Raw genomic sequence first — 21,225 nt, 5'->3', positions numbered from 1 at the left:
CCATTATGGGATGTGGCCAAACACCCACTTCTTGTTTTAATTTCTGACGTCATAAACACAGATAAAACACATTCACAGAAACCAAAGTGGGATCCTGAATAATGTGGAACGGGCCCCTGAGACCAGCGCTGAGCAGCTCCACCTTACTTCCTTGCTTCCACTTCGGAATGTGGCACACAACAGCAATTACCTTCCCCTAGGCAGGTTTGCATCCAGAACTACTAAGGCAGGGACTTGCAAACGGTTTTTGTCTCTTACAGTTAATATAACCAGGGGTTTGTTCTTTGCCTCTGCTCTGGGGGGTGGGGAGGAGAGGTTGGGGCGAGGAATGGGAGAGGGGAGAGCCTCCTGATGTATTCGGGACCTCATCCTAGTGTAATGTTAATTTGCCCAGTTTAGAGATCAAAACCAAGAAAGATGCATATTCCTGTCCAGCAACTGGATACAAAGCACAGAATTCTGCCTCACAGTGAAGGAACTATCTTGCCTCCCAAGCAAGGTCTGTCCAGACACTTACTCACTTTCCAGTGAATCAGAAGGAAACAGACTGATACTCATCTTCCTGAAACCTGGCTGACTCCCAGCACAAACTGGGAGGAGGAGGTTGTGTGTCAGGGTAAGTGAGCCGACACCTAAGAGCTCCCAGGTGATAGGGCTGGACACTTAGTAAGCAGGTGAGTACCATAACCAGTCACAAAAAATAACCTTCAAGGGCTTGTCACGATTAGTAAGTAGGGTTAGGAAATGACAGATAAGAAAACAGAGAAGAACCTGGGGCTACACACTTTGGATTCAACACCCAGAATGTGGGGTCCCTGATACTTTGAGTGTTGAGATAAGCATCAAGTTAACACTTTAAGAATCCAAGACTTCGGGCCCGGCGGCGTGGCCTAGTGGCTAAAGTCCTCGCCTTGAAAGCCCCGGGATCCCATATGGGCGCCGGTTCTAATCCCGGCTGCTCCACTTGCCATCCAGCTCCCTGCTTGTGGCCTGGGAAAGCAGTCGAGGACGGCCCAAAGCTTTGGGACCCTGCACCCACGTGGGAGACCCGGAAGAGGTTCTGGGTTCCCGGCTTCGGATCGGCGCGTACCGGCCCGTTGCAGCTCACTTGGGGAGTGAATCATCGGATGGAGGATCTTCCTCTCTGTCTCTCCTCCTCTCTGTATATCCGGCTTTCCAATAATAATAATAAAAATCTTTAAAAAAAAAAAAAGAATCCAAGACTTCAGAGCCTGCCAATTAATGTGTTCCCACCTGAAACCACTTTGCTGATCAGCAATAGTACCCCAGCCGGCCCAAACCGCTCACAGCTGTACTCTACAAAGAGGTAAAACCTGCTCATAATAATACTTAACCTAAAAATACCTTTTTAAACTTAGCAGAACATTTGATGATACCAAAGCAGTAACCGGAAGTCGACCAATTTTTAAAGACATACTAATATTCTTCTTTCCTGGGTTTGTAAGTAAATGTGTACATGTTTACTTAAAATATGTGAAGAACTTCCCTTCCCAGTCTTGAGAAGGAAGAAATGGAAGAAAATGGTCACAGCTGAGCCGAGTCAAAGAGGCACGCGTTCACATGCAAACCAGCCCCGTGCTATTTTGGAGGAGCGGGCAGGAATGGTAACCGCTCCGTGTCTCTTTCTTGGTGCTCTTGCGGGGCTTTCTTAAATACCACCTGTGATAATCATAACTTTGGAGTAGATTTTGCCTTGATGAGTGAGTTTTTAACCTGGTCATTCTGCACCTATTTTTGTCTGTTTCTCCACCCACCCAGGAAAGGCGGAGAGGGCGAGGCACTTTGCAGTTCTGTAAGAACCTGGACTTAAGGCTGCAGACACTCTCTTGTCAGGTCTCGAAGGGGGCTGCCCCGGAACTCAGGGACATTTCTCTGGGGACAGGCGACGACCCTCAGGAAGCGGGGTAGGGACTGCAGAGACACTGGCCCATCGGCGATGCCCGGCCGGGTCGGTGCAGGGCAGTAGCAGCCGCAGTTCCCAACCCCGTCCCGTCCGGATGCCCGGGCGGGACGGGGCTAAGGGTCTCCAGGTGCGGCTGTGCCGGGGGCGGCGTGGAGGAACCGAGGTGTGGCCCGGAGCCCGGGCTAGGCGGGGCGGGGCCAGGGCAGATCCCTTGTTTGCTGAGGAGGGAGGGGCGGACCTGGGCGGGTCTTCTCGGGGAAGAGAAGCCCTCCAGACAGCCTCTGGAGAGTCTCCGAGTTCCTGCAGCCATCGGTGGAGAGTGTCCGCTAGTAAACTCTGCAGAGAAGCCACCGTGCCCAAGGCAGTCCCAGGATGCGGCCAGGACAGGCAGGGGGCGCGCGGACGCTGCTGCAGCTGGTGCTCGCACTTGGCCAAGGTAAGTGTGCGGTTTGCGCGGGTTAGGAGCGGTGAGTTAGTGCTGTGTGTATCATGCAGGACTAGTGAGCAGGCTCCTTGACTCTTCCGTCTGAGCACGCGTCCGGGCTCCCAGCCATCCCCAGCTGGTGGAACAGAGCTCTCTCCATTATTTTTTCCTGTCTGTGATTTGGAGTCCCCAAATTGGTGTCCACTCCGTCGGTAAAGCATCCTATAAAGTCACCACCGCGAGCGCGTCAGCTTAAGGGACACAATGTGGAACTGACTGGGGATGCAGTGTCTTGGAGACAGTGCGCCCAGCTGGGCTCTGACAGGTGCTGCGTTTGCCCCGGACCGCTGTGCCTAGGGGATCCAGTCCCACATGCTTATTTTCCAATCTAAGTGTGTGAGTAATTCCCCCACTTCTGGACCCGGCACTGGTGTTTTCCTACCACGAGGGATGCAAATAACCAAGCGCTTCATAAATCCTTTCCGCCTGCATTCCTCTTATTGTTTTAACCTCGTCTATGCAACGAATGTAAGCTTAGTCCAGAAATAGTTCTTTCCATTTTTTTAACTGCTTATGTATTTGAGAGACAAAGCATGCTGCGCACACTTGCTGGTTCACTGCCCAGTTGATTGTAAAGGCAGAACCCAGGTGCCAGAAATTCACAATTGAGGTCTCCCTCGTGGGTGGCGGGAACCTAAGGACATGAGCCACAGCCCACTGTCTCTAGGAGTGCGCTTAGCTGGAGGCTGCAGTCAGCAGCCAGAAACCTTCCAATGCGAGATGCCGTGGCCTTGAGCTGTGCACTAAATGCTGGCCCCTTTTTCTTTCCACTTTCTCCATCTTGGGTGCCTTGAGGCAGAAATTAGCTGAAGACGAGCTGTGCCGGCACGGCGCTTGTGTAGAACACACCCACCACCTGGCTTTGCGCTGAGTGGAGAAACACCGGTGTGAGACTGGGGTTGCTGAGCTGCGAAGCCACCCCTAGAGAGTACTTTGTCCAGAACCTAAGGTGTGTTGGAGAGCTCTGGTTTACAGGACAGGAGAGGGAGTCACGTTCTGTCACGCAGTTTGAACAGCTATCAAAACAAACAAAAAACCAGTGGTGTCCGATTATTAAGGCTTTATTATTTTTTTTTTCTAAAGACACAAACTCTTCACTAAGCTGCTGTTCTTTGAGGCTAACATTCAGCAGTTTTCTTTACGGAAGAAACCTAGTCCGGGTGGACCTTGCCTCCAGATTTTCTGAGAAAAGCACCCAGGCGTCAAACCCAACCGAGAGTGGCACGGTCGGATTCCTGTCTGCCTGGTTCCCCGGGAGCACAGGAGTTGCCTTGAGGAATCATCACCCCCCATGTAAGGGTTTCAAAGTTGGGCTTGACAATGAAGGCAGGACCCTGGAAAATGAGTCTTCCTGAGAGCAAATAGAGACACAAATGCAAGCTTTTCATCTATCTTTAATTAGTATGAAAAGCTATAGAAACATAACATCGTTTGGTGTCTTTGAAGTGTTGAGGCTTGTTCTGTTAGGAGTGGTGAGAAACACTCTAGTGGAATTTGTAGCTGCAGGGCATCAGGTTAGGTTCAGAGGCTTTTTTTTTTTAATCTGAAATTAGTTAATGAGGCCAACTCAGTGCAGGTAAGTAGAGGTGATTTCTATTACATTCATAAAAAGTAGTTTATATAATGATTCCTTCATCGTCCTCCAGTTGTTTGCATACTCAAGGGACAAGTTTCTTCTTGATTTAAAATGATAATAAAGTTGCATCATTTGTGATGTTGCTTCTTTAGAAACCTCCACTGACATCTTTCATGAGCATCTCAGGTTAACGTGATTATTTGAATCTCTGTCAGCAGTTTAATTTTTTATGGGGTTATGCCATCTGTTTGCAGTTTTGAAACATTCATACCTAAACACACACAGGTGTCAGCATTTTGCATATTTGTGATGTAAAGGCGTACAAAAGTTAGCATTTTAAAAATATGTGCATGTGTTTGTATATACATCTTGTGTACCTTCTGCCATACGTGTAAACCACTTTAAGCACCCATCAGTAAAGAGGCCCACATCCCATGTTGGAGTACTTGAGTTCAGTTCCAGCCTCTGGCTCCTGACTCCAGCTTCCCGCTGTGTGCTGGCAGGCAGTGGTGATGGCTCAAGCGCCTGGGACCTGCCACCCTCGTGGGAAACCTGGATTGCCTTCCCAGCTTGCAGCGCTGATCTCGGTCCAGCGATGGCCAAAATGGGTTCTCTCTCCTATTAAAAAGGAAGTATAACAGAAACCTAGCAACCCACACCTAATGTTAATACTTAGATTGAAATTTACTTGCCATAAATAAACCTTCTTTCAAGAGCTTAAGATTTATACTCCTAGTTTCTAGCTCTATACTTCATTGCCTCTCAGTGAACCTAGGCAGGTTGGAGATGAGAAGTAGGCCCTAAGCAACCTAAAAGAAAGTCTAGCAGCATGGTAAGTGGAACTCAATGAATCACAATGCTTAGGTTTTCCAGTGTGTCAACCAAGAACAGTTTTCCCACCTGTGTTCTGAGCCACATTGCTTCTTAGCCCTGGAACCCCGCCAAGTAGTAACCTCTTTAAATGCACATCCTCAAATGTTTAATACAACTTCCACTTAGTCTGTGTAAATATTCTAACTTCTAGGAATTTTTTAAAAGATTTTTTTAGTACTTAATTTTTTCCTGATACATCCTCCACCTCTGACTTCTGTCCATCCTGTTTTTTGCCCGCCCACCCACCGTCAGTCTCCTTCCCAGGAAGGTCTACCCAGTCAGGTGTTGCTGGTTTTTGTAGAGTTCCATCTGGAGTAGACCTCTTGACGCGAAAGCTTCTCCCTGGGCCAGTGCTCCATTCCAGTCAGTCTCCAGCCAGATTCTTCTGAGTTCAGACAGCTATTCATCAACCAGCAGATTTTCCCATCAATGTGCCTGGCAGGCTCAGCAGTTCTTACAGACTCCAATGCCTGTCCTCCAGTATCTTCTGCCGTATCATCTACTCTTGTGTAATATCAGTACTGGAGTAAGAACAAGAAAGCCAGGAATGTGTTCCCATGCTTCAGCCTCACTGCCAACCTCCAGCTTCTGTCAGTTCTCCCTGAAATCCATGCAAAACTTGTGCTGCCTCTCAGCTCAGCCATTGCCTTTTTGAAACCAGCCTAGTGCAGTGTTTCTGGCTTTCCTCTTTTTGGCTTTTCGTCCCTCCAGTTCTCATTGTCGCCAGGATTATGTTTCAAACATTTGGCGTTTTGTTGTCTTATATAGGATAAAGTTGCGATTTATTGGCATATCGTAAAGTCCTTCCCAACCTGGGTACTACATATCTACTCGTTCTTTTCCATGCCTTCTCTTAGTTATTCACACTCAATTATGCATACACCAATCTGCCAAAGATATACACATTTATGTGTGTATGCATGTATTGATATTGGTATAGAAGAATTCTGTGTTCTGACTGCAATTGATAACTGCCCTTTGAATGTTATAATATTTTCAGCTATTCTCTCTGCCTTCACCATTGTGATTTCATTTTTTCCCTTTGTAGCTAATCATTCTCCAGTTTCAGAAGAGTTTGCCAAAGGCAAGATTATAAAGCAGTTTTTTTCCCTCTTGGTAACAAAAAGAAAAGCTCGAGGTGGTTTGTCATTTCTGGCACTCACCCTTCACCATATTTCATCTTTTGTCCTCCATGGCTTTAGGTCACCCTCTGAAAAAGTACCCCTCACCCAGCTCAACTAAGCTGGCCCAGGAGCTTCTGTTTGACTTAAATTTATCCATTGGAGCTCAGGACTTAATACTTAAAAAGAATTGCTCATAGTTTTCTGGTGTGCAGTCAGATTTGGAAATGTTTGTTATAAAGATTGTCACTGCCTCCTCCCCTTTCCTAACAAATCAAAATCCCAGGGTTGCCTGTACCACCTTGTTGCAAGATGACCACCGGGAAAGGTATATTTCAACATCAGAAATCAGTGAGTGCCTTGGTTTAAACAAATTCCTTCCAAAGTGAAGCTCAACTGGTTTGTGTGTTAACAGCACTGGGCTTATGCAAAGGGAAACGCCTGTTCATGTGAAAAGATGAGCTTCTATTGAAGGAATTTTAGACATTCAGCCAAATAAAGACACATGCTCACTCAGTGTGACAATAAAAAGATTGCAGGAACATTGAGGAAAATGCGTGGGTATCTTGGTATCATGTAAGTGCTACCACTAAAGCTGTTTTAGTTGCTACCACCAAGCATGCTTAGCTTGGGATATTAGTGGAAGTGTCGGCAAAGCTTAGGTGAAGAGAAACTGACAAGTCAAAGGTGTGGAGTGTTGTTGTAATTTATTTGCTTTTAATTGTTATGGTGACCAGTGATCTATGAGGAAGCACATGAAAAATTCTAGAGAATTATTCTAGAGAGAATAATTCCACTGCCACAAGTCCCAAGGCATTATAGTATGTGTATGATGGTGATTTGTAAGTGCTTTAAGACCATCTGTAGGAGTTTTTATTGGTTTGGCTACAGGGACGCTCATGAAACAATGTTTGGTCTTACGAACATACTTTATATAAGACAGAATACTAGGTTCAGTGGTAAATCATTCTAAAGCATGGTCCAGAAAGGTTACATTCTATTCGGGAAGAAGCTAAAATATGAGGAAAGGAGAGTGTCTCAGCTCTAGAATGCTGAATCTTTTTCAGCCCCCATTATCTTCCTTTCTATCAGAAGTTCATTTGTTGAGTTACCACCCTTCTTTGCACAGGTAGAGGGGGTGCATGATGAATGAGCCAAGTCAATCTGGTGGATCCATGCCATTTATTAGTGTCTAATTTACACAATGGTATGTAGTGCAGTGTTGGCCAATGAGTCATGAGGGATCATCTTCTGGAGGACTTCTGGAACTTTCATTCCAAAGAGGAACATTGGTTAGGGAATATATTACCAGATTTAGATGCAATGTTTGGAATGACTACAGCTCTTTTGCAACTATGATGTCAGATAATTAAAGGATAATGTGCTGGGATGGAGTCACAGGAAGATACAGAATAAAAGTCCCTAGTATGGTACTTCAACTGCCAGATTACTGAAATTGAAGGCCATGATACATCTTGATGTCTTCAAAAACATTGTATAATTTAAAGCTTAGATTTTCTTTTTCTTTCAGAAGATTTACTTCTTTGAAAGGCAAAGCAACAAGGAGATGAGATGATGAGACAGGCAGGAATAGAGCTATCATCCATTGGTTCTTTCTCCAGTGTCCATGACAGCCAAGACTAGGACAAGCTGAGGCCAAAAACCCAGAGATTTATCTGGGTGTCCCATATGGGAGGCAGGAAGTTCTTGAACCATCACCTGCTGCCTCTCAGGGTCTGAATTTTCGGGAAACTGGATCTGAAGCAAAGAGCACTCAAACCCAGCAGTAGGCATCTCAGGTAGCATCCTAACTATTGCACTTTTAACACTTACTCTTAGAAATTCAGTCTATAAAAAGACCACACTGCCCCTCCAATTACAGGACAGTTCAGCACAAACCATGAAAACATTCTCTACAGTTCTACTTGTAATTGGACATAGCAGAATCCACCTAAATAATTGTCATCCACTGCAATAAAACACTATGGAGTCACTAAAATGAATTTATGATCTGATCATTGCCATGGAGAAATCCAATATCTTTGGCTAAATTCTGAAATGTAGTCTACAAAGAAAATTATGATATAACCTTTATGCTTTACAAATTTGTATTTTATTTTTTCAATATTTGTTTTTAGGATAGCATAATTTTAATTCAGATTACAATCAAAGTTTAGTGGTCCACTAAATTAAGTTCAACAAAAAATAAATAGAAGTTGATACCTCAGGAGGAAAATAGGTAGGGACTATACACAATGATCCAGTGAAAAATGCTCAACCTTAGTCAATTTTTAAATGCTCACAAATCATGAAAACTACAATAATCTGTGCTGCTGGACAACCTGTTTGACATATTTGACAGAACTATTTGCAGGAAATTGATACACTCTGGCATTTTCTTTTTAAAATTTTAGCTTCTACAAATAAGGGAGGTAAGGTGGCATCCAGTTTTACTCAATATAGTGTTTTCCATTTGCAACCATTTGTGAATGATAGAATTTCCTTTTTGATAGCTGAATAATAGTTCATAAATACAATACACACTTATCAAATTTTCTTTATCCATTCATCTGATGATGGACACCTTAATTTCGTATTTTAGCTAATGTAAACAGTAGTACTGAAGGCAGGGCAGTGTCGGTATCACTATAATACAGTGAGTTCATTTCTTTGGGATATGTACCTATTAGTACATATTAGTGGTTTTGCTAGACCATATGGCAAGTCTGTTTCTGGGTTTTGAAGAAATTATCAGACTTTTCTACAGTGATTCTACTAATCACATTCCTACCAGCAACGTGTAGGAGTTGATCTCTTCCACATCCCCATTAACATTTACCACTCTCTTTTGGAAAATGGGCATTCTGACGGGTAGAATGATAGTCCATTATGTTTTTGAGTAAGTGTCCATGATGGTTAGTGATATTGAAGATTTTCTTTCACTTAGTTGTTGACCATTTGTGTTTCTTATTTCGGCAGCTGTTTATTCAGGTCCTTTGACTATTTCTTAAATGGATTGTTTGGGTTCTTGAATTTTTCAAGTTGTTGATATATTCTAGATGTCAATCCTTCATCATAGCTATACCTGGAAAATGTTTCCACATTCTTTCAGGTATCACTTCACTCTATTGTTTCATTTGATGTGCAGAAGCTTTTGAGTTTGATATAATAAATTCATCTTTTGTTGCCCATGCTTTGTGGATCTTATCCAAAAGTCATCACCTACACCAGGGCTGTGACGTTTTCCCCCTTTATTTTCTTCCAATAAATTTGTAGTCTCAGTTATTAAATTTAGTCTTTGATACATCTTCAGTTGATTTTTTACATGGTGAGAGGTTGGGACTTGATTTTGTTTCTTTAGCGATATATACCCGACTGCGCTTGCACAATTTACTGAAGAGATTCTCAGATTCTTTTTTTAAAGATATGATCTGGACACATTTGTCAATTGATCTACATGTCAGTTTTTATGCCAATATCATGCTGTTTTAATTGTTATAGCTTTGTAGTGTGTTTTGAAATAAGACATGATACTTTCAACTTGATTTTTGGGGGAAGACCGGGCTGCTTCAGGATTACATTGGCTATTCTGAATCCTTAGTGATTCTGTGCAACTTTTGGGATTTTTTTCCTACTTTGTAAAGAATGTAACTAGTTTTTAGGTAAAGATTATATTGAACCTGCATGTTCCTTTAGGTATTTCAGATATTTTAACAATATTAATTCTTCATTACATGAAAAAGCAATCTTACCATATTCTTGATGATATCTTTCATCAATACTCACTCATTTTCATTGTAGAGATCTTTTACTTCTTTGCTTAAATTTGCTCCTAAATATTTGAGTATTTTGTGGCTATTGTGAATAGTATTTTTTGACTTATTTGTCATCAAATTCATCATTGGTCTATGTATAAGTTATTCTGTTGATTTTGTAACCTGGAACTGTCTTGAATTGGCTTTTTCAAAAATTAGTTTTCATAGCTTTTTGTGGAGTTATTTGACTTTTGCATCTATATAGTCACGTCATTTGCAAACATGGATATTTTAATGTCCTTTTTCCAAATCTGATACCTTTGTTTTCTAGCTCCTTCCTAATTGCTTCTTGTAATACTAAAAAAAAAAAAAAAAAAAACCCACTCTATTGAATAAGAGTGCTAAAAGTATAAAAGTATACATCCACATCTTGTTCTAGATCTAAAGGGAATGCTTTTAGCTTTTCCCCACTCAGTATAATATTGACATATTGACTGTCGGCTTGCTTTTACAATTTTGAGGTATGTTATTTTATGAGTAGTTTATGGAGAGTTTTATATCATGAAGGAATGTTGAGTTGATTTCTCTGCATCTAATGAGATGAGCATGTGACTTCTTTCTGCTGATGGTTTAACTTACAGTTATGGGATATGTTTCTGCAGTATAACAGAAGTCACATGTTCACATGTAGTTTCTCACTGGACAAAAAAAATTTGGAGTTAACAAGATGGAAAGCTACCACTTTGACACAATGCGGTGTCCAGAGAGTTCTCCATGAGATAGGAGATATTTTATAATTTAGATATACATAAAGGACCTTGAGGTCTATGAAGTTTATTTATCCTGTTTGAAAAACTGATGTTTTGGGAGCCAGTACCATGGCTCACTAGGCTAATCATCTGCATTCAAGTGCTAACATCCCATAGGGGCCCTGGTTTGTGTCCCAGTCATTCCACTTCTTATCCAGCTCCCTGCTTACGACCTGGGAAAGCAGAGCATAGCCCCAACTCCTGAAATGTTAGTATCTGAGGGAAAGGAGAGGACACAGATGGGCAGCAACAACCTCTGCTCTGGAGAAAGAAACCACAGAGGGTGAAGCTAAGGTGGACAGAGAGGGTTCTGGGATCTGAGATGGAATGGATCACAACTGGTTAGAACAAGGTGAAATCGCTCCAACTATGTGAAGGAGAGAGAACTGAGTGTGAAGAGCAAAAAGAGAAGAAAATAGGCACAAAGAGGAAAGGAACGCCTCAGAGTTCAGTGTCCTTACTTTCAGAATATACTGTATATAATAAAGTAATTGAATCAATCAGTGATTTCTTCAGGTGTGCAATATATAACAACATTCCAAATCTGGTAGTAGAATGGGTATCAACACTTTTGTTAAATTTCCTGAACAGCAAATAAGTTCATTTAAAGAAATCGATTCGTAATTCTCTTACCTTTCAACTCTATTTCAACCTAGTGTAAGAAAAATTCTGATATTTTCAGAAATCACAGATATTATTGATAATTTAGTGTTCTAAAGTTTTTATTAGGAAAATATTAAAACCTTTTATACTATGTAATTCAATCTAGTATTTTGAAAGCATTTTAAGATCTCTTCGTTGAATCATGTAAATCAGAAAAAAAATTGACATCTGTTCTTCATACTGTTACAGTTTGTTCAAAGTACTTATATCCTGGGGCCTTGCCCAGTCTATTCCTATCAACTCTAGTACGTATAAATTACATTTATCAATGAGTATAAATTACATGCTTTATATTTTCTGCTCCGTAATATGCTGGACTGCTTAAGAATTTTCAAAAGTATTTTACTTCCTTTGAGAGACTGTTCTTTCCTTTTTCTCTGAAGAGTTAATAAGACATCGTGCAGTTTGGTTTTCAGACCCCCGCATAATTATTCTGTGACAGCAGTCCTTGCCTTCATTCATTTTTACTAGAGACAGATCTTATTCTAGAAGTCATGCATAAGTGCTAATCATTGAAATACTCTCTGTGTAAAAATGAGGTTAATGTTCAAACAGCATTGGACATGAAGCTGTGTTAGACACCGTATTGTCAGCCTAAGAGATGATTGCATTGTGTTTTGGAAAGCATACCCAAAGCTACTGCACCACTGGATGTCTGGGACACTGTCAGCTGTCATGCTCCTTGATTCTTGTGGAGGTGGCCTTTGTCTTTGTGCAGCCCTGATCTCATTTCCATGGCTACCATGTTGAAACGCAGGCTGAGCACAGACTGGCTTCTGCTCGGTGAGGTCAGACAGCTCTATTCCAAACTGTTTACCAGTTACCTTCAGGTCATGTAATCAAACCATTTACTGGATGCTGGTTACAATAAGGATTGTAAACATTGTTGAACTTCAGAAACTTCTCAACAGACTTCTAGATGCTTGTAACGTAGCACAGATATTTCAGAGTAGCTGATTGGTGTTCCATGTACTGGGGAAGAGTGGAGGAAAGCATAGCTTTGAATGCTTTTGTGTCATATGTTTTTATGTGATACTTATTATATACTTTTTATTTTGATTGCAGTGTGATAGTTATGCAAAAATATGTAAAATAGAAAATCATTCAATAAATTATGTAAACACCATGATAATGTTAAAAACTGTTTAGCATTACAGATGTAGTTTTGCCCTCAAGGAACCGGACTTGAACATATTAGTGTCACTTTATTTCTTTTGGTTATGGTTCAAGAGAGCCTGGCCTTAACCCCTTCTGATCTTTGCCCTGTGTTCTCCCCTGAAACACTCTGTAGCTCCCAGTTCTCTTCCTGGACTTTATCTACATCTCCCCTTCTCTGAGGATCATGCATCCCCAACTCCTGATCCAGTTTTGATGTCACTCTTTTTAAGATTTATTTTCATTGCAAAGGCAGATTTACAGAGGGAAAGAGAGACAGAAAGATCTACCCACAAGTTCACTACCCAAATGGCCACAATGTCCTGAGTTAAGCCTATCCAAACCTAGGAGCCAGGAGCTTCTACTGGGTCTGCAATGTGCATGCAGTGTCCCAGGGCTTTGGTTTGTACTCTGCTGCTTTCCCAGCTGGGAATTGGATGGGAAGTGGAGAAGCTGGGACATGAACTGGTGCCCATGTGGGATGCTGGCACTTGCAAAGGGAGGATTAGCCAATTGAGTCATGCGTCTGACCGTTGATAAGCTGAATGACAGAGAGATACACACATATACACAGAGAAAGAAAGATTTCCTATCTCCTGGCTTATTCCTCATATGATCAAAACAGCTAGGACTGGGGCCCAGCGGCGTGGCCTAGCAGCTAAAGTCCTCGCCTTGAATGTCCCAGGATCCCATATGCGCGCCGGTTCTGATCCCGGCAGCTCCACTTCCCATCCAGCTCCCTGTTTGTGGCCTGGGAAGGCAGTTGAGGACGGCCCAAGGCTTTGGGACCCTGCACCGGCGTGGGAGACCTGGAGGAGGTTCCTGGTTCCCGGCATCGGATCGGCGCGTACCGGCCCATTGCGTCTCACTTGGGGAGTGAAACATTGGACGGAAGATCTTCCTCTCTGTCTCTCCTCCTCTCTGTATATCTGACTTTGTAATAAAAATAAATCTTAAAAAAAAAAAACCAACCAAACAAACAAAAAAACAGCTAGGACTGGACTAAGCAGAAGCCAGGAGTCTGAAATTCAATTTGGACCTCCTTTGTGAATGCCAGCGACCTCAGGGCTTGGTCCCTCCTAGGGTACGCATCAGTAGAAAGAGGCTAGAATTAGTCTCAGTTCCACTCAAGACTCATACCCACGCACTCTGATATGGGATACCATATGCCAAGCACAGTCTTCATCACTGGGTAATGCCTAACCTTGGCTGTAACCCATCAAGGCTGCAGGTGCTAAGAATAACTCTGTTCTTGACTTGAGCCAAATATTCTTAGTATGACTTTGCCGAGTGAATGTAAATGCATGAACCATGTCCAGCAGTGGCTGTAGCACACTGTAGATTATAGGAACACTTTACGGAAGAAAGGCAAGCTGAAAAATCCCTAATTCTTTCCCACCAGTATTTGAAAAAAAACAAGACCCTCTATTTGCCAATCTTCTGAATTCACCAGCATTCGTTTAGTGGTCAATTTGTTTTCACTTTTTAACTGTTTGCTTCTAACATGTTTCTGCTTTGCGTTAAAAATGCCCGAGATAGTTCTATTGATGATATTATAGATACTTTTATTCATCTTAATAAATTAAAATTACCAGTATAGTGTAGATTTCCTTTCTTCCATACAGCAGCACCATTATTTGTCTTCAGCTTGATCATCCTTCCAGCTAAATATTTTCAAATAAACATGAGAACAAATTTTAAAGACAGAAAGAGAAACAGAGAAACCTTGTAGCCAGTGGTTCATTCCCTAAATTCCCTCAACTACCATCATTGGGTCAACCTAAGGCCAGGCATCTGGAATGTGGGTGGCTGGGACAAGTGCTTGGTCCATCGCTGCTGCCACGGAAGGCACACATAAGCAGAAAGCTGATGTAGAAACTAGAGCCAGACTCAAACCTAGACACTCTCATACGGGCTGTGAGCATCCTAAGTGGTGTCTGCAGCTGACTACACTTTTACAGAACCCCTCCTATCCTAACACTGTATTCCTAGATGGTAGCACGTAATAAATACTCAAAAATTGCAGGATTTTTAAAGAAATAAGAGCAGATTAAAATTTTCATTGTGAAATATTATATACATACAGACAATGTATGAAAAGTTATTACACTGCGTGTCAGGGTTTGGACTTGATTTTTACCCTACTTAAAATTAGTAAGTTTGATAATTATTATTTCATAGATACTGACGTAAGGCATGAGACTCCTGGTTTAGAGTTGGAGGTCCTTGTTACTCAGGGCCGAGCAAGCAGTGTTGGTATGAACATATCTAAAGTTCTCTTTGTCCCATAAATCACACAGGAGCAGCACAGGGAGCCCAGCAGGACGCCTGCCCACACACTGGTTGGGTTCATGTCCTCTAAGCACCATATTTGAAAATTAATGTCATTTGTTCTATTTTTTAGATTAAGAGAAAACTTTATGTGATCCTCAAAAAAGGGGGGAGCAGAAAAATGCTTACAAAAGCCAAAGCTCAATTGTAACTTTAAAAAGTATTAGTAAACAATGAGGGAGAATTATTAATTTTTTTAAAGTGCCTGTGAACAGCCCACATCAAACATCATGCTTAGGAGTTTTCAACATTCTACTACTAAGGTTGAAAAACATGAGGATGACAGCCACATATTTGTAGGATATATATAATCTCCACCAGTCCTTTTTATATTCTATTCTTGATTAGCATTTTGTTTAGAATTCTTATATTTCTGTTCATGAGATTAGCCTATAAATACTTTTTGCATTCTCATTGGATTTCCAGTACTAGTAACAAAGCAAAGTGAGGACTGCCACACCCTTTTACTGTTTGCTAGAAAACCTTGTGTAAATGTGTTGCTTTTCCATTCTGCTTGGTAGAATGCTCTAGACAGCCATCTGTGCCTACATTTGCACTATGGCAGGTCTTTAGAATTATATTTTCAGAATTTGCATAGTTTTATGGCCAGTTTTCAAAACTCTTTTTTGATCTGATTTTGTGAATTGCACTTTTAGGGATTTGTTCATTTCATCTAAACTCTTCAAATTAATGCTAAATTACTCACAGTATCCTTGTATTACAGTTTTAATATTGAATATCTAGCTTTGTTCCTATTCTTGGTTACTCTATATAATTTAGGCATACTTCCAAATGCCAGTCGGTTAGATTTACCTATTTATATAACACATGTTTATATCCTATATCAATACTCATGGTTTTATGGTTTCCCTTATTCTTTTCTCTAAGAAACTTCTTTTCTCTAAGAAACTTCTTTTGTCATCATCTCTTCAACCACTTCTCCTGTCCCAGATTTTCCTTTTCTTTCTGGGACTTAAATCACACATGGAATCGATTGCTTATTATTCATATTTCATATTCACAAATTTGCCTAATTGCTAGTATTTCATTAATCCCCTTTTATCCTTTACAAATGCATTGTCCAATCCCCCCACATACTTCTAAATGTCTAAAATCATGGATGGTACAAAGCCCTATATGCTCTTCGTTTCTTTGTATATGTCTGTTTATGATCAAGATTAAATTAAAATTAGACATAGTATGAGATTAATGCTGAAACAGAGCAAACATAAAATATAGTTTTAAAATGCTATGTGAATGTGGTTTCTGTTTCACACACACGCGCATGCATGGATACGCACACGTGCACCTGCGTGCTGCACTCAGCCCACTTCTCGTTCGGTGACGCAAGATGATGCTTGATGCCTATGCAAGGAAGAAGGGAGAGGAGCTATGACATCAGGCTGCTTTGAACACAAGCACTGCCATGCTGCACAGTCATTCCGATAACTGAGGCAGCTAGGTAGTGGCTCACTGTTCCAGACCTGCTACTTGACACTAATGCTTGGCATTTCATGGTCAACTGTTGTCCCATTGTAGGATATTTAAGTTGTTTCCTGTGAGACCATTCCCTCCTACTGTAAATAATGTGACTACAAACATCATTGTATAAGTCAGTATTCTTTGTTCTTTTTGGGTGACTTCCAGAAGGGACTTTCCTATGCCAAAAATTTGAGTCTATTTTTAGCTCTAGTCTGCTGTTGAACAGTATAGCATTGATGACCATAAACTGGTACCCTTATCATTTTAATATTTTTATAGGGTATACTTTTTCCAATTGTAATTTTTTCCTTAGATATCTTTCTTTTGTTTTTGTTTTTGTTTTTGTTTTTTGATGATGATTACATAGTAGATCATGGTGGGAAGAGTCAAGGATTAGGGGAAAGCAGGTAAGACCATTTTTTTTTCAACTGTTCTTTTTCTTCCTTCTGTATCTGGACAAGGGGAGAAGCTGTACCCAGCCTCCCAACCACCGCAGTACCCGGGGATAGGGAGCCACCCACTGTCATCCCAGGGTCCCTGATGTGCAGCATGTTCTGAAGGTTCTGCTTAAGTGCTTTTGACAGATCCGAAAGGCCCCAATGGCCTGTAATATCCTCCATGTGCATCTGTGCATGCTGTCCACTGCTCTGTCTTATACACTGAGGAGTTCTGACATAGGCACTCCACGGTCAGACCGCCGATCCCATGATTTTCCCTGTAGTTGGAGTTCTGAGTCCAGTGGTTCAGTTGGGGTGATCCCCAAAGAGACCTCATCTGAGTTGATCCCAGACCTGACTCGTGTGTGCTTACCAGAATGTGGTCTGGCTCAGTCCATCATCCTCATCAGCCTATTATGCACACACTAGTAGTTGCAGTTGCTGGGTCAATTCTGTCTCCAGTCTCATCTCTTATGCAAACCAATGGATGCTGTGGCCCAGACCAGCCCAGCCTGCTACACACTCGGCCCTCACATACACCAATGGGAACTGCAGCTTAGTTGGATCAACCCCCGATAAATCCCACTAGGCCTGCCCCAGCCCTGATTCCTATGCTTGCAGTATGTGTGGCAGACTGGTCCAGTCTATCCCACATCCCACTCATCTCTCATACATATCAATGGGAGTTGGACCCTGGTTCAACCCAACCGACCCCACTATCCAGCCCACACTCATGCTGGCAGGTGCCACCACCAGTCTAGCCAGACCCTCCCCCAGCCCTGGTTCTCATGCTCACCAGCCACTCCCATTCCCAGATCTTGCCGGTAAGCTCCAGAAGGGTCTGGGTATAGTCTGGGTCGTCTGACCTGGTTGTTTGGCCCATGTGTGCAGTGGAGCCAGGACTGTAAGCCTTGGAGTGGGCTGGGCACAGCCTGGGTTGGGTCGCCTAGATGGGAGATGGGCTATGCCGAACTGGAGCAGAGCAACCATTGGCATGCGCAAAATCTTTGACTGGGAACAGACCTGATTGGGGAGCTAAGGGAATGCCCTAGCTGGGTTGTGGCTCTCACTGATGAGCAGGAGAGCCACAATGGGGGCAATGATCTGGTCTTGACATGGCTGCAGTGTCTCTTGGCATAGGTGTAGACTTGGCTAGACTCCAGCACCCACTGGTGCTTGTAAGAGCTAGGGTAGGTGTAAGATGAGCTGGGCTAGGACTCCGCTCCCACTGAACCGTGTAAGAGCTATGTCTAGGTGTGAACCAGGTGTGGCTAGGCTATAAGAACTGGAATGGGTGTGGGCCAATTGGGCCAGGCCACTGTTCCTGCCAGGGCAGGAAATAGAATAAGTCAGTCTGGGCCAAGGACCCACAGGTGTACATGAGATCTGCCACTGGGAAAAGACTAATAGGGGAACTCCTCTGTCAGAGGCAATCCTGCAGGCAAATGCAAGAACCAAGACTGGGAACAGTTCAAACCAGGTCAGGTTGTAGAGCCCACTAGCATACATGTGGGTCAGGTCTGGGGGAGGGTCAGACTGGGCCAGTTCATTATACCCACTGGCAGATTTGAGAACCAGGATGGGGTGCAGGATGAGATGGGTTGGGCTGCAACACCAACTAGCGCACATTACAAACAGGACTGGGTGCTGGCTGGACAGGCTGTGCCAGACTAGGCTATAGCACTCAACAGTGCACATGAGATCCAGGGGGAGTGGTGCGAGCCTGGTAGGGCGGACAGTGCAGGCTCCTCTGCTGGGCATGAAAACTGGTACTGGGCCTGCATGTGAACTGAGTTAGGGGGAGAGCCAGGATGGGCTAACCAGCTCTATCCATTGGTGCATACATGAGCCAGAGTTGACTGCAGGCTGGTTGGATTTGCTGTAGCACTGACTGGCAAAATGCTGGGACTGGGGAAGGGGGCGAATCCTGACAAGCTAGACTGCAAAACCACCAGGAGCATGCAGGATTCCAGATGTGAGTTTTAAAATGTGTACTTTGGTAAAGTATTTGTAAATCAAGTCACTCAAGAATTTAGGCCTAGAAGAAGAAAAACCTTAGGAAATCATCTAGTGTAGCATCTAGCTTCAACTACCATAATGAGCAGCATTTGAAATAATGAATGCTTGGGACACTGGCTTGATGTGTCCTGTCTGTCATGTGAAGATGCCCTTCAGATCCACTGCTCAGGGTCTCCTTGACGAACTTCCCTTGTCTCTCGTTTCCCACCTGCTAATGGCCATCCATTTTCAGTTGAGGAGTGGCAGTTATCCAGTTGAGATTTCTGCACGTCCACAGAACAGAAGCCTTTGGGGGAGTGGGAAGACATTCTCTCTGCCAGGACACTGGATTCCAAGTAACTGAGTCTGGAAATTGCTCCAGGCACTAACCACTATGGGGTCAATCACCCCAAAAGTTAGTGGCTTAAAGCCACAGCTATTGTTTCTGACCTGTTATGGTATTTTGGGTCACAGCTTGGTCAATGGCGAAGCTGTGTAGCCTGACTCCAAGGTGCTGCTGTGTTGCTGTCAACAAGCAGGGAGCTCTGTCTTCACATGGAATTCCTTCAGTTGCTGCAGCATCGTGCCCTCTGCATAGGCTAGATTTCTGTGTGGTATCTCAGGCTCCAATGGCAAGGATCTCCCAGACAAAACCAACAAAAGCTGTAAGGCACTTTGCTATCCTTGACTCAGAAATCACACAACCGCAGCTGTTCATCAGAGGAATCACAAAGTCCAGCCTTTGACTGGGGGGGAAATTTAGAGGCTGCTTCCTGATGGGAAGGTGTCAAGACAAACAAAACTTCCCAGACTTGCTTTTAGATGCGGACAAGAGTTAACACCGTGGTACTTGTGAGACTGCGAGTGGTCACTGACTTTTGGAGCTGGTAATTCTTTCTGGGAACGAGGTGGGAGTGCTGGTCTGTGCCTTCCAGGGTGTGGAGAGGATCCCTGCCTCCACCTACGTCATTCCAGCAGCACCCCCAGGGCCTCCCAAGCAAAAATGTGTCTACTCAGTAGAAAATGACCGGGGAGGGGGAAATTGCTCCCAGTTGAGAACCACTGCACCAACAAACATGTAGCAAGCACATTTAATGTTCATGGCATCCCAGACAGAACTTCAGCTCTGAAGATTGAGCTAAATGCCATCCTTGTTGACTGACTACAGAGAAGTCAGAGAAAAACCGTGCTCTAGCTTATTGGGTCGCTAAGTGAATCAAATGGAATTCTGGAAGGAAAAGTATTGTACGAATTGTAAAAGTGTGTATAAATGTGTTTTTAAAAAATAGCCACCTGGGCCCAGCACCGAGGCCTAGCGGTTAAAGTCCTCGCCTTGCAATGTGCTGGGATCCCATATGGGCACTGGTTCTAACCCAGCAGCCCTGCTTCCCATCCAGCTCCCTGCTTGTGGCCTGGGAAAGTAGTCAAGGATGGCTCAAAACCTTGGGCTCCTGTAGCTGCGTGGGAGACCCGGAAGAAGCTCCTGGCTTCCTATCGGCTCAGCTCGGGCCATTTGGGGAGTGAATCGGCAGATGGAAGATCTTCTCTCCGTCTCTCCTCCTCTCTGTATATCTGATTTCCAATGAAAAAAAAATAAATCTTGAAAAAATATATAGCCATTAACTTGGGTCTCCGCATACTTTTAGCATTGTTTTAAGGCCTCTGTATAGTTTGTCTTGTGATAACAGTTTCAGACACTGAGGGAATTGGGGGTCTGGGGCAGCTCACCCTCAGGAGCTTCTTTCCATCTCTGCTGTCACTTGTGCAGGGGAACCTTCCCCAATATAAAGTTCCAACCTTAAAGACTGTTTCCTCAAAATGGCATTTTTGTTTCTTAATGACAGCAGCAGTATGCCCCCACATCCAGAACAGTAATACAATTGTGTGCGCTTGGCTTGTTTTTTTTTTTTTTTTTTTTTTTTTTTTACTGTGTGGAAGTGTTGTTACTATAAGCCAGGTATTTTAGAGCTTAAATTCGTATTCTGTGTGTGGCCTCTTCCAAGAGATCTGCAATTCCTGAGTTTGGTTGCTTCACTTACTTAGGGCGAGGGAGGATTTTCTAGCTGCATTATTGTCCTTTCAGCATGAAGACAATGCTATTGAAAATGAGAATTTCCTGTGGGTATGTATGTGTTCAAGAGATCTGGTATGACCTTATGGCCATTTCCTGCTGCTACATCTATCCTGGGTTATGGTGAGTTAAACTACAGAGGTTGGAGTCTCTTGGCTTAGCTCCAGAGACATGGAATAAATAGCACCACTTCCTGTTAGTGTGACTTGCAGGAGGGTCCTTGGGCTGATAATTTTTCTTGGTGTGTTTTTCATGTGCCTCAGCAAAATGCAGAGCGTGTTATCCTCTTGACTGGTTATACAGCAACTTCCAGTAACTTAAATAGATACTTTTAGGATGCACTTTTTTTCTTGCTGTGGTACCAGTGAGCCCCCAAATTAGGATGCCGTAGTAAATTTATCAAGACCTGTGCTATCCTTAGTAGTGTACAATGATGTGGATGAAAATGTAAGTAGTCATTTGCTAGTGCCCGTCACTTGTTAGATACGAGGTTGAGTTTATTTCCGCTTCTGACCATATTGAGTCACTTACGCTGGACATGAAGGG

General features: G+C 43.1%; 1 protein-coding gene across 1 annotated transcript in view; it reads left to right on the top strand.

Annotated features, from left to right (window-relative positions):
* Positions 1-2,170: 2,170 nt before the first annotated feature.
* Positions 2,171-21,225, top strand: part of ITGA2 (integrin subunit alpha 2) — a 92,176-nt gene continuing 73,121 nt past the window's right edge. The window contains exon 1 of the mRNA XM_058680211.1: positions 2,171-2,360. Within this exon, the coding sequence (XP_058536194.1) occupies positions 2,297-2,360 (64 nt within the window). The 5' untranslated portion in view covers positions 2,171-2,296. The remainder of the gene's footprint in view (positions 2,361-21,225) is intronic.

The sequence above is a fragment of the Ochotona princeps genome, chromosome 23 (assembly GCF_030435755.1).
Source record: "Ochotona princeps isolate mOchPri1 chromosome 23, mOchPri1.hap1, whole genome shotgun sequence".
NCBI lineage: Eukaryota > Metazoa > Chordata > Mammalia > Lagomorpha > Ochotonidae > Ochotona > Ochotona princeps.
This window is presented reverse-complemented; position numbering and strand designations above follow the sequence as displayed.